A 15,216-nucleotide genomic window follows, 5' to 3' on the forward strand; every position below is an offset into this window, starting at 1 on the left:
TTTCAGGCCCCAAATCCCCAAACAGATCGGGTTTGGGCAAAAGATGAGGGAGATGTGGAACCCACTTTAACTGTGAAATTTGCTCAGAAAATTCAGTTTTGGGCTGTTATCAGCCACCAGGCAGTGTCAGATATTCACCTGATTCCACGAAACCAAACTGTAGCCGAGTACTACATAACAGACATCTTCGGCAAGTTTATGATGTCAACTTTGTCTCGTACTGAAGAAACTGGACCTCCTTTGAATAGGAAAATGTTGTCTGATACATCAAGAGCCATTTTCCCCTCGTCACAACTCCAAAAAGGCACAAAAACGGTGTTCAGACAACTTGGATTCTTTCTGGGGCAAAGGCACATGGCCTGACAACACTCCTGATTTGTCTCCCATTGAAAATTTATGAGCCTTGGTCCACAGGGAACTCAGTGAAAATGCACCAGCAAATTCACCAGATGAATTTAAAAAAAAAAAAAAAACTGACAAAAGTCTGGGAAAAAATTTCTCCAGATACTTTGAATAATCTGTATGAATGGATGCCAAAACTCATAAAAAATGTATTGAGCTTAAAGGTCAGCATATTGGGAAGTAAATAAAGTTTTTCGCAAAAAAAAAAATCTCTTGTTAAGGTTATTTCATGATATTTTAAAAAACCACCATCATTTTTTGGACATACTGTATAATAGTACCAGGAGAACACAAGGTCCATCGCCTCTCCTGCGATTAATATTTAATAGGGCAGCAAAAGTTAGAAGGGACACGAAACTAAATATTAAGGAACAAAATAAGATACGAAATTTATTATCTAAAAGAAATCACTGTAACGAAAATAATTTTTTTTCTTGAAAGAATAGGTCTTGTCTAAACATGTAGCGCTGGAGTGGTAAAGTTTACACATGGCCTCCCCATTGAAAGTCACGCCACTCTGCGACTGATCTACAGGTAGTGATGTAAATCCTGTGAATTTTTTAACTGCCCCGTTTTTTTGTTTTTTTTTGGAATTGTTAATCTGAAGAATAAGTGTTCTTTTCCTTAGCAGTTGTCATTATTATTTAACTACTCAGAAGTGAACTTCCCTTCGTTCTACCTTCAATTTTTATTTAAAACCTGATTAAACATTCATATGTGTGTTCTAAAAATTCAAAGGATTTGTTGCGGAGTTATGGCTGTACGTCCAAGTTGAACACAGAGTAGAATTGCGGATTTACATTCTTACCAATGTCTTTTTTTATTTACTTCTCCCTCTCCTCTCTTGTTGCAGTTGATTGTTGCTGATCTCCTCCAAAAAATTCCTCAAATTATCGGGGTTACCATGTTGATTTAATATCAACTGTTGTTGTGGTGGTCCTTATTTATATTGACCGAAGACAGCAGTCCAGTACTGTCTAAGAACACATTTTGGCCTTTTTACTTTCTTTAAGTATTCCCCCCCCCCAAACGCTCCCAATCAATCCCTCGTGACGTACACTTTATTTTGTTGTCAGCTGTCGATGTTTCTTCTTCTTTTCCTCCAGTCAGTGTTACTAATTTGAAAGAGTTCTTATTAAACTGTGATCAATGACAAATGTAACAACAATTATGTTCTAGGTAATTCATTGTAATGCATAAATAATTAGTAAAAATGGAACCGTAATCCACCATCTATTTATTTTATTAAGGTCCAAAATTCGGTTAAAGTGCTTATAAAATTCGAGACAAGTATCCGTCTTATTTTGGTTTGAATATGTGTCTGAAAGTTTGGTTACCCGAATATTTATGTCTAAAGAGCCAAACCGATCCGCAAAAATGTAGATCCGTCCTATCCTTCTTCATGACGTCATTTATAATTTAACTGTTATCCTCAAGGAATACACCAGTTAAATATAGCCCATGACTTTTCTTTATATATTTTTTTGCATATGTAGGCATATTTATAATGATGACTTCATGTCCATATATTTAATACTTACATACTTTGTATGTAAGTATTAAATCTGACACAATAATATGAGACAATCATCATATTTGTACAAATGTATAAATATATAGGTATATGATTATATAGTGCGTACATGAGTGAGCAGACAAGTACATACGTAGGGGAGACAGGGACGGTTGTAACTACTGTTGTGTGAAGATGGGACGAACATGATTTTCTCGGATCTGGGTCTTTTCGAATCTTTAGATGTAAATAGTTGGGTACACAAATTTTCGGATCAAGATCCGAACATAAAATTAGATGGCTCCAAATGTATTAGCATTTTACCTAAAGTTCGGCCCTAAATAAAATCGAATAAGGATTAAGCTCATATTTTTACTGATTACTGATGCCGAAACATTAAATAACCCAACGTTATTACTATTAAAAATAATTATTAGTTATTACACTGTAAAACAGCTTTTTTGCGCTTAGGGTGAAACCCACATTTATTATTTTAAACTTTAAAGCCTTTATAAAAAAATTCAAGTTTTTAATGTATAGCTACGATTCAGCGGCATATTTCGACATGAAAGAACTATATAAATGAAAATCAAACTAAGTTGATACAAACATTCAGTATTTGAAAAATGAATCATTTATTACTTTATCTTGATTACCTTTAATAAATATGTATATAAACACCCTCGGCATTAATTACCAACTGTAAACGGAACATAAAGGCGGATCAGGCCTTTATTACATCTTGTTGAAGCGGGACATGTTCCTCCTCACAACAAGGTTCAGGGATTTCAACAAGCTATGGGAATGTTCGTTTACCTTCGTTTTCACCACTGACAACATTTAAAAGTTACCCCAGTAAAGGTCGAGGCAGTTGCTTTGATAACGATATCAATTGTAATATCTATTACATTAATATAAGTTTTGCCGTAATCTGGGGTACCAACAGACAAACAAAAAGAGGCAAAACATAACCTCAGTTCAACTTCATTGGAGGAGGTTATTATATTATTAAATAATTAAATGCAATATTTCTCGGATAAATAAATATTTCCTAGTAATTTATTCATATGTATGAAACCCTATAAATCCAGTGATCCCGAGAGACTAGTGTAATTAAATGAAACTTTTATTATGAAATAATAAAATACGGATTTCCCGGGGAAATAAATATATTTCCCAGTAATTTTCGATACGCCTAAAACCCCTATAAGTCACAGAATCATGAAAGACTAGTTTAACTAAATGAAACTTATATTATAAAATAATTAAATGCCGTATTTACCGGGGGAATAAATATCACACAGTAATATATTCATAGGTATAAATCCGTTGATCCCGAGAGAATAGTGTAAGTAAATGAAACTTATTTTATGAAATAATGAATTGTGGTATTTCCCGTGGAAATAAATATTTCCTTATAACCCCTATAAATCCGGGGATCCCGAGAGACTTAATTTAATCAAATGACACTTATGTTATGAAAGAATAAAATGCGATATTTCCCGGTAATTTACCGTAGGTGTAGAATCCCCATAAATCCCGGGATCCCGAAAGAGAAATCCTAGTACATACTCGTATACGAGTATGTATTTAAATGAAGTTTATGGACTGTTGTGTTCTAATTATTTATGCTTGTTTTTAACTTTTATATACTTTGTTCAAAGAAAGAATACTCTGTTTATAGGCAGTTAAAGCAAAGTCATAAACGTACCTATGTATGCCTATGAATAAGTATATTTCTATACCTATATGACTTTGAAATAAATCCCTTATGTATTTTCTCTTAAATATTGAAAAAGTTTATATAAATTTTCTAAGTACATAATATATTTAGTATTTGTTGTAGTATTTAGTCTACTCTAATCTACGGTGATTTTTTATGTCCTGGATGTATTTAATAGGGGAAGGCATTTATTCTAATCCAAGTGCTGCTCTCTTGGTTCGTTAAATTCCACGTGGACTCCCTAATTCTTTGAAATACTACCATGTACTAGACGTGGGCTGAACTATTGGATTAAAATCGGAAAAACAATATGTCAGGCAAAATATCCATCGTATTCTTAAAATTTCGATACTTCCTCTGATATGTTATATGAGGGGAACAGGAAATTTATTCTCCAGGGATGGAGAATAAATTTTAGTTCAATTTTGTTGCAACTGAATGCGTAATACTAGTGATGGGACGATTATCTGAATCGGGAATCAGAGAATCCTGTATTTTTCTGGATTCCGAATTGGGATCGGCATCGTGAAAACAGTGTTTAATTTGAGATTTTAATTCTCATTTATTACTGGTATTTAACTATTTATAACCTTTCTATGTTATGAAAAAAAAAAAAAAATCCCCCTCCAAATTGAGGAATTTTTGCTATTTTCTAAAAAAATTAATATTTGAAATGGAGATTTTGAATTTGGTTTACTCACACATATTTGATGACTTATATACTTTTTAAAAAGAGTGCGACACAAAGTTAAGTTACAAAGTTTGCCAACTTTACTTGTTGTTACTTTATGTACAAAAATCCTACATTTATTCATTACCAATGCTTCTCATGTCTGAGATAATTTATGTAAGACGGAACTCATTCGTCCAAGTTCGGTCTGGACCGATATCCTAGTCTAATTCGGCCTTCACACAAAAGTTTGGGCTTTAATCGGTCCCACAAAATAAAATATTTTCTTATTTAATAGAAAGTCCTCAAGTTAACTACAGGCCGTTACCTTCAAGAAACAGGAAATATAATATGCTAATTTCCCAAAAAAGTCAATTATACCAACTGCTCTATATTTCTTTAAATATTATCCCCCTTTGTTTTGGTATTGGTAATCAGAAGAAGGAATTTTCTTATCCTTAGCAGTTGTTCTTAGTATTTAATTTCGGAGTAGTGAACATCCTTACCTAAATATTATCAGTGATATTCAAAACCTGATTGAACATTCATGTGTTCTCATAAAAGACGGAGATAGTAACCCTGAGGATTTCTTGTGGAGTTATAATTGTAAGTCCTTGTTGGACTCAGTGTACAATTGGGGATCGACATGGGATTATTTTGTGGCAAAGGCCTATTTTATTTCCCTTTTCCCATAGTCACAGCTGATTGTAGCTGATCTAAGGAAACGCCATGACAGCTAAGCTGCTCTCTTCCAAAAAGTCTTACAATTAAGTTACCATCTTGATTTTCAGTTTCTTTTTTTATCAACATGCCCAAAATACACACGATTTTCATCAATAATGATTAATTCAAATTGTCAAAATTAGAAATTACAGATAAAATTCCATACAAGCTCTTTTTTCGAATAACTCCGGCAATGCCGGATACTAACTAGTAGGTAAATAAATTATACAAGTAAAAAAAATAAAATGATTTTTCACAAATCTTTAAGTTCTATATCTAATTCTAGTATTCCTTAACGTCCTCATCCTGGAAAGTAATTAATTTTCCTATCCAATTTCGTTTCTTAGAATTTTCGATTTTAATTTTTTTTGAGTAGATTTAGTCAACTTTTGATTAAAAAAAATTATCGGTAATTCAACTTTAGTGTTCTCAGATTAGCTAATTTTCCGCTAGATATAGTTTATTTTTGACTTGTTTAGTTGAGAAAAATATCCTTTAGCTGAGAGTCCGAAATCCTAGGTAATCTTGGCAATGGTTTAGACGATTTTAGTGATGTGATTAAAAATTTATCTATATGTACGATTTAATTAAAATTGATTATATTTAAACAATAAGTGTTAATATAATAGACCACAACACAGCTAGGGCTGGATCAACCTTATAGCAGACTAATCTAGGCTGCAGACTTGGACAAAGATTACTCTATACATGGTACATTTTTTATTTAGAGTAGAGTAGTTACAAAATTAATAGGGAATTGAATTAAAACAATTGGTTAATGAATTTCATAAGATTTTTTTTTTTTTGGCTGATCTATTAATTTTGGATTATCAAAAGTATCTTTGGATTTGAATCTGTTTTTACTCTTTATGGTCGAAATTAAAGTATAATTTTTTCTCGGAGCAGCCTCACTTGCCTCGCTAAAACTTTAAAAAAAATATAAATCTATTAACCATTCAATAGATTTAATCTAGTTTATTTGCACATTTAAATGTACATATAGCCAATTTTGGTAAAACATACCTTACAGTACTGTATTTAAACAATACAGTTATTATTTGATTATTTTATGTAAATTTCAAATAAAACCTCGGGGTTTCCTTTGTTTTTAAGTTCAAAAAAAGTATTTAAAGTTTAAATTTGTAATCCAGGCAGTTTGAAGAATGTTTGAAAGGAGAGTAGTTTGGCTACCATGACGTTTTATTAGATCAGCTGCAAGCAGCCAAGGGAGGAAGGAAATTAAAAACCAATCCCATTCTATAATTAATCATAATATATGTAGATATTTTTACAATGTCGATCTTTCATTCTACGCTTATAACTCCCAATGCTACTGTTGGGATTTTTGGGTAGAAAAGTTAAAGCTCTTGAAGAGATCAAAGTAATAGAAAATGCTATTTTCAATTACAAGGCTCTTATCGCGGAGAAACTGACACAGTTAAAACAATGAATACGTTAGGAAATTGGGCGAGCTATTCAACTTTTATTTCATGACAACATTGTCTCTGATTTACCTTGTCTTTACAGAGGTATTTTGATTAGAACTAGATTAAAAATGATTCTTTATTTTTAATCATTAAATAGCAAGAAACATGAGGTTAAATTTTGTTTGACCAACCAAGAGGAGCGAGAAAATGGAATTACAATAAAGTAATTTTCCTACAGATGTGCAAAAATAATGGCATCACAATAAGTAATCATTTGGATGTCTTTGGATTAAATAAATTTCATTCATAACTTCATTCAACGGGTGTTTTGCTAGTCTAATAGTAAAACATTGTTCAAAGATGATTAAAAGATATTTTGTGTTGAACCAATTACTGTACAGAGTACTAACAACTGACATAAGAGTTTTTGGAGTAAAAAGAGAGAAACGTAAAACAATTTTGATATCTCCTTTATGAAAATGTAAAAAAAAAAAAAAAAAAGATGCACGTTATATGCGGATCTTCAAACTTTCCTAACTTTTCCCTCTATTTGTGTTCCATAGGACAACGGAAAAGAAATTTTTTTTGTACTTTTTTGAATTTTGATTACGGGTATAAAAATTACCTATGCAAAGTTGCATTGTCCTACGTAGTCATTTTTAGGTAAGCCATCTTGTTCAAAGTTTGAAAGGAGACAAATGTTTTTTAATCATTATTTTGCCTTAATTAATTATGATAAACACAATTCTAACCTATAAAAAGATGAATAACGTTTTTTTTAAAATCCACTCTATGGAACAAAAAGAGAGAATAACGTAAAACAATTTTCATCTCTCCTTTCTGAAAATGTAAAAAATAAATAAAAGAAGATGCATGTTATATGCGGATCTTCAAATTTTCCTAACTTTTTGCTAATTTGATGGAGATATGCGGCCTAAAGATGACCTCGTAGGACAACTTAATTTTGCATAGGTCATTTTCTTTCCATATAACAACTTTTCCTTAATACCCGGAATCAAAATTCGAAAAAAGTTGAGAAAAAAACGACTTAGTTCTCATATCTATGCCTGTATATCTTTGAAACAGACCAATATACAATTTATATCTAAGAAATTTGCTTATTAGAATCTTTAAAAATTATCAATTGCTTCTCCCTTTCAAAATAAAGAGGTTCTGTGATTTAAAAGGTGAGAGATAAATTAAACTTTAGAAACATGGAAATTACTAACGTTGCATTTTATCTTCCCCAAACAATAAAGATTTTAAATCACCGAACTTCTTTATTTGGATAGGAAGAGATGTTGCAGTTTGAAGATTATAGTATTCAAAGTTCTTAGAAATGATTTACGTGTACAAACATGATATATGTAACATATTTTGTCTAGAGCGATCTGAACCGAAATTTCGATCCAGCACTTAAAATAAACCATGGACTGAAACTGACATTGTAGATCGAAATCTCTTTTTCCAAAAAAGGATTGTGATTTTTCTGTAGACCGAATTAGTTATTATTTTAACAACCTTTGACCTATCATAGTTTCCCAACCAATAGCTAACACTAATTTGGTGTAAAAAAAAATAATTTATAATTTTTGCAATAGATAGCTTTAGTAATGTGTATCTCACTTTATATAAGTGCAATTAGTTTATTCTTTATGGCTTTAGATAAGATTTCCTAATTATTTTTTTTAAAAGACAGTTTTGTGCTTATTTGATTCATGATTTGTTTAATATTGTTCAGTGTTTATCAAAGATGGACAAAAGCAAAGAGAAAATACGCTGTATTTTACAGTTTTTCTTAGATATAGGCCCACACGCAAGTCAGGTGAGTATAAATGTGAATAGTGTTTATGGTCTTGCCACTTTAACAACCAATTAGTTAGATTTGACTTACCAATATACAAAGATACACGTGTCGTTCAGTAACTTACAGTTTTTGGATATCTTAAGCAACGCAATTGAATGTTTTTTTAAAAATAGTATAACGTCATCATGACTCACTTAAAGTTTGCTATTCTATACAGTGATTATTTTTGATTAAAAAAACGAAAATAGTACATATCATATTCTTAATTCCCTATTTCGCAGTACATTTACAACACTTTCTTAATGAACCCTTTAGTTAGCTCAAGTGTTTTTTTTTTTTTACTAATGTAAGTAAAGGCCAATTAAGATTGAGTTCAGTAAAAAAATATTACTAGTGTTGGGTTTAGGTCTGGAAATACTAACTGAGTCTGAGATCGTTATATTTTTGTTGGGTTGTACTAATTTATTCATTTTACGAATTTAACACTAATATCTTATTTTCAATGTAGACTGTTTTTTGCACCAGAAGTGATATCTCGTACTAAAAGGACACATTATTTAAAATAAAAGATGGATAATTTAAATGAGCTTAAGCCATAGAGAATATATAGGGTGAGAAAGTTTTACTTGATGGCGCTGCAGTAGTGGATTATGAGTCAGCTGTTGTCGGGTGCATAGTTATGTTATGAATTGAATCCTGCTAGCATTTAATACTTATCGCTTTATTAGTTATAAGTAACTAATAAATTGTTAAAATATCGCATGGATGGTTAATGCCTTGCTTATGAAATTTCGTCAGATGTTATATGAAACATTTTGAATGACAAATTTGCGTTTCAAACAAGTGCTAAAAGTACTATTTCGAGAATTGAATAATACATACTTAATGTTATATATTTATAAAAATTCGTAGAAAGCAAAAAAGTTCAAAAAAATGAATTAATAGAAGTTGTAGCGCATACATAAAATACAATTTAAAATATCCAAGAATATTTTTACCCACCAATCCTAGACAAAAAATTATGATTTGTTTGAATGAAAAAAGATGTTATTATTATGTTAACAGAAATAAAGGATTAAATATTGCATAAATGGGTAGTGCTGTACAATTTCGTCTAATGATAGATGAAATATTTTGGTCTAGTAATTGTTGTTTAAAAATAAAATATTAAATATATTTTAAACTTGAAAAATATCAACTCGGAATAATTGAGTAAAAAAAAAAATCAAAGCGTATTGTGAACAATTATTTTGTAGGAAAAACGACGAGTATATTTGGACGGGTTGCGGAGATAGGAACATCAATGCGGGAAGTTTGTACAGTTACAAGAAGACTATTTTAAAAAATAACAACTTAGAAAAAACGAATTCTATCTTTGTTAGGTCAGACATTTTTCAGATCATCCTCGTATATGCTATAAATTTAGTATATATCTTCATCTCTTGTCACTGACATATTCATTGAAGGAAGCGAGACTGAAAAAACCACAAAAAACAACAACAACAACATGAATTTGAAAACGATTAAATATCTATAAATATGGATTAAATTGAATGAAGTATTGGTCCTAATTGGCATAGAAAATAAATCACTTAAGACCAAACTGGTAAAAATCAGTCTTGGAAGGGGTTTCCACACATATAAATATATTTTAAAAAAACCATAGAAGAATAAATATATAGATACGACAAGTTATTTTGAATCTTGGTATTATTATTCTTGGGTAGCAGAATTTAGCTGCTATAAAAAGAGTTTGAGTAGGGATGCCCTTCTTTTTGAAGAACAAGTTTGGACTATTTAACTTTAAACTTAGTTTTTTTTTAGATCAGCTGAGTTAATTGAATTGATTAAATGATTCGCAAAAACCAATATCCCAAAGGGAAGAAAAAAAGTATATCCCTATTAGGATGATTTACTCGGTAATAGTGTGACTGTGTTCTCTTTTCCAACTCTTCTGTTTCCCGGGTATATTTTCCACTACATCCCCGTTTGTTAACAGCTGAAATTTAGATCAAGCTTATTCCCAACTTGTCGCCTGAGCTGTATATTTATTTCAAATGTCCGCTCATTATTTTCGACGAGTGTCATCTTAGCGACATTCATTTCTACAAATTTTTGATTCAGGTGAACTTCTTTTCAGCGATATTTTCATATAACAAACATTATGAGATGAACAATGTCATGATACACAAGAGTGGTGTTTAAAATAAAAGGGGAGAAGTCTAGCAGGAGTAACTGAGGCTTTTGTTTGATGTCAAGTCTGTATGATTCTGTGCAAGGAATAATTTATAATAACTTATTGAGTGTGATGGCGTTCAAACACTTTGATCAATGGTTCTATGTGGAGCAGGATATTGTAAAAAAGAATGCACATTCTCCGGTTATTATCGTTGTGACTGTTATGAACGTATAACTTTAATTCCTAGGTTTTTTGTCTAATAATAATGTCATTCATAAGTTTTATTACATGAAAATGTAATATAACTTATAAAATTAATTTTGCTGAAAAGCAGTTTCCCTATATAAATCCTTTTCATTCCTTTCCATATGACTAAAACTGAGCAAAAAGTATGGATTAATATCTGTTTTGATATTAAAAAAGGAAAAACAGTTGTTGACAGTGATAAAATCTAATTCTAATAAAGAATAAATAGTTTACCTTCACCGTTGTCCAATATAATAATACTTTAAACTATTTTTATATTAACTCTCCTCTAGGATTATTTGAAATTTAGAAGATTATTTTTACTTGTGCAGAAACACGTCATATTCTATCCTTCCAAATCATAACATAATGGGCAGCTGATTTAAAAAAATAAACATTAATCAATAGTACTATATGTCTCGCTTCTTTTTGCATTCACCTATTTGCCCAGCCCATGGAATTATAGAGACCTGGAATAATCACGTAGATCTATTATTCCCACATGAGGGGAATATAAAAGTAGTTTTTTGGTTGAGAAAAAGGGGGGAGGGAAAATGAACCTCATTTTTTGCTCCATTCCTTCAAGAGTGAAAAAAGGAAAGAAAAAGAAGCTAAACTGCATACATGAATTATATGGCTCATGACCTATGTATGTACCTATGACAAAAACTATCAATTAATTTGTTAGTAGAATCACAAAAGCAATCAGTCAATACGAGTTAGTAGATATATATAGAAATCTGTATTATTGTTAATTATTAGGTGGATGAGGGTATACTGTATCACACGTGTCTTACTGTCATCACGGCTGTTCTTTTCTAAGCGTTCTTCATTATCATGGAAGTTTGGATCACGAAAACTGAGACAAAAGGTTCTGAATCCTCCATCTTCTACGACGCACTGAAAGCTCTTACAATCCATGAGTACTTCAGTCTCTTCCCTTATTTAGACCAAAGGGTTTCTTAACCGAGATGTTTCTGCATACATTTATTTTTTATTCATGTCTTCCAGGAATGCAATTGAAATTGCTTTAAATCTGTGCTTTTTTTTGTTTAATTTGAAACTTTAATGTGTCAGTAAGTTACACATAAAATAAAAAAAATTAAAAAGTTTTTTCAATGTTTTTGAAAGAGAAAATTGCATAGACGTCAAAATAAAGGAAAAAGTTGTTTAAAAAAATACAATCTATTGATTGAGAAGACGAATAAAAGGTTAAGAATCCTTGCCTTATGAGGATATCCTCCCCCTCTTGTCCAAAGAAGATTCTATTGGAGGTATCACGGTCAGAAAGACCTCGTTTATTCTTCATTGACACTTTAGGATGAGTTAATCCTCCATTGGATCCTTTTCCATCACTAGCATCCATCATCAACACTTTTTTAACAAGAGCACAAGACTTGGCTTTATAACAGAGTTCATCACAGGTCTTGACCTTTAGTTTCTGAGCCCTACAGAGCATATTACAAGTCGAGTTGGTGAGTGGAACATTATCACCTTTATAACGAGATATGACCTCTGAAAGGAAGTCTTTGTGACGCTCAAGGCGACGATCGCAAGTTGTGTATTGACTTTGGAGTCGATCTACCTCGGAGCTAAGATGTCTGATCTCCTCTTCTTGAAGGATCAGCTCTAATCTTAAATTGGCTATAATATAATAAGATAAATATAAGATACAGATATAATTTAATGTGTGGAGTACATACAAACAATCTTGAACAAAAATCAAGAAAATGGACAAATACCCAATAAATTTTTTTACATTATATTATAGACTTATATCTAGCCCAATATTTCATTCACAAATTTTGGTTAATTATTGGCTCTGTACTCGAACTTTATACCCAAGTTTTATGCCCCCTCTGAATAAAAATTACGTCTAGGGACTCTGCAGTTATAAAAAGATTGAGAATCACTGGTTTATAGTTTTCTTTTAATTTTTCCCCAATCTTAAGCCTTTCAAATATATAAAATCTATAAGTTTATTATCAATTCATTATGACGTTGAGTTTTTGCTACTTTAAGTGATAATTAGTGGTGTCCCCAAAGGAATAAACAGAATAATTTGACTATACAGTCCATGTAGGGCAGTGTTTCCCAACCTTTTCATAGTTTGGTGTATTTTTTTAAAACTTTACTTTAATTGGTCTGATGTTCCATAAGTAAACATAATAGTATTATATTTAATCTATCTGACTTAGGAATCCTCTTTGAAGTCCATTTATATAGAGTATATCTCTTTCCCTAGGAACGACCGGGGAGCGAAGCTATGCAAATTGAATTCAAGAGAATAATTTCTTCCGAGGACGTTGTCCATTGAGCTACGTCGTTCCATTTTTATTTTTGTCTAAGATTTTTAATGACCTTTTTTTAGAATAGATATTTGTTGGAAATTTTTGATGATGTTTTTATTTTCATCAAAAAATATTTCTTTATACCATTTTCTTTTAAAATACATTTCTTGATGAGTTTTTCTTTAACAAAACAGCACATTTTTTGATTAGTTTTTCTTTAAAAAAAAAAAACCATTTCTGTATAACCTTTCCTTAAAAAGATATTTCTTGATAACTTTTTATTGAGAAAGACATTTCTTGATGACGTGAACTTAAAAAAAGATAGTTGTTCATAACACTTAAAAGAAGACATTCTTTGATGACCTTTTCTTTAAAAAAAAGACATTTCTTTATGACCTTTTCTTAAAAAGATATGTCTCGATTATCTTTTCAAAAAACCTATTTTTTAATGACCCTTAAAACAAGAAAACATTTTTGTACGTATGATCTTTTAATAAAGCAATTTCTTGATTGCACGGTTGAGCCCTGGTTGGAACTCACTGATGTAGGGAATTGATATATATCTAATTAGGGAACAATGAACTGGCGGTTGAACGCCACAAATTTAATAAATTTTGTAATATCACCAGTTACTTCATACATATTATATTAGATTTTACTCATGTCATTTTTGAAAATCCACATTGGCTATACTCCAAGGCATTGTTACAAAGTCATAGGATATGTATACATAACTTTAGACGTTATATGTGTGTAAGGAGAAAAAGACAGTAATAACAATAATAAAAAGGATTGAATTTAGTGAAATACCTAGATCATAAATTATGAGTTCCTCGCCTTTGAAAAAAAAATGCATTTTCAAATAAATTAAAGCATCATTACAAGTATCACTTTACACAATAATCAGACTATTTTTAATTATTTTAAAGTATGGGATCAATTACACATTATTAAATATATGTTATTGTAAGAAGTGGGCTGGAGGGGATTTAGCCCCTCCAAATGAAGGAATTTGTGTTTAGGACACAAAAAATTTAATTAGAAAACATTTTGTTATTTTGTCAGGATCTCTTTTTTTATTTAAAAAAAAAGGTAATTCGATCAAATTATGCAACGGAGCAAAAAATTTATTCCAAAGTAAGCTCCTATTTTGTATTTATAGACTACTTCATAGGTATGTCCTGCACCTCTCGGAGCTATAGGTCGTCGACAAACAGACAAAAGATAGACAAAACTTGTCAAAAAGAGAACTCATTCGGCCATTAAATAAGTTTAGTTTAAACTTGTCTCAAAGAAAAGTTATCTCTAGATCAGTCCCAAAGAAAAAATCAATTTGATTGAAAATTCGGTCTAGGCAGATTCTATAAATGACTTATTGTTACGTTATGTGTGTGTTTTTTTTGTGAACATTGTCACAATAACGTCAAATGAAGCTAAATGTGTTGAGTGAATCAACTCATAAATTAGGAGAGTTGAGAAAATTGGTCCATAGATTGAGACCGAAAAAATCGGTCCACGATTTGAAGAAGATTAAACTTCTGTCTACGGTTCAAGATTGCGATCTGAACCGAAGTATTTTAAACATTTTTTTTTTAATTCTGGGGGATATGAGCAGTTTAATTAGTTCATATAAATAAAATTATATTCAAATTAAAAAAAATAAATATACTTTTTTTATATCATAATTTTAAAAAAATTGTTAAAATATTTTGTTGCATAACTAAATAGCTATCAAATAATGAAATATATGCTTTGGATCTATTCAAACCTTTTAATATTTGAGTTTTTCCTGTTCTATAGATAGTTTATAGATACTAAATATCCTAGTCATTTGCAGTTTGGACTACGGCTATGTCTGCCGCATGGCCCTTTGAAAATTTATCGTTGGTGGCTATAAAAAGGCAAAATATTGTTTGTATATTATTAGATTAAATAAAAAGCTCTGAACGTTCTTGGCTAGATGTTTTTAGTGAGCTATATCTCACAATTAATGCATTGCATAAAAAAAAGCTTAAAGTATGCTTACTTATTAAGCGTACAATTAAAAAAAGGCTCATTTACAGGTTTGTGTTCGGTGAAGCCAGTTGTAGGTTACAGCATTCCAAAATAGAAGTAAAAAAAGAGAAAGTTCGATACATTCAACAGTATTACTACGAACAAGGTGTAAAAGCAGAGAAGATGGCAAAAAAAAAAAATGTTTTGTTTATGGATCCAATATAGTATCGAATGCAACAG

The 15,216-nt window shown here is 30.8% G+C and overlaps 1 protein-coding gene across 1 annotated transcript in view; it reads right to left on the minus strand.

Annotated features, from left to right (window-relative positions):
* The window catches only part of LOC121116074 (uncharacterized), a 97,286-nt gene that overhangs the window by 22,856 nt on the left and 59,214 nt on the right, over nucleotides 1–15,216 (minus strand). The window contains exons 2-3 of the mRNA XM_040710290.2: nucleotides 11,917–12,334; nucleotides 11,488–11,630 (exon numbers count right to left, since the gene is read on the minus strand). Coding sequence (XP_040566224.1) covers nucleotides 11,488–11,630; nucleotides 11,917–12,334 — 561 coding nt within the window. The remainder of the gene's footprint in view (nucleotides 1–11,487; nucleotides 11,631–11,916; nucleotides 12,335–15,216) is intronic.

The sequence above is a fragment of the Lepeophtheirus salmonis genome, chromosome 4 (genome assembly GCF_016086655.4).
Source record: "Lepeophtheirus salmonis chromosome 4, UVic_Lsal_1.4, whole genome shotgun sequence".
In the NCBI taxonomy this organism is placed as follows: Eukaryota; Metazoa; Arthropoda; class Copepoda; order Siphonostomatoida; family Caligidae; genus Lepeophtheirus; species Lepeophtheirus salmonis.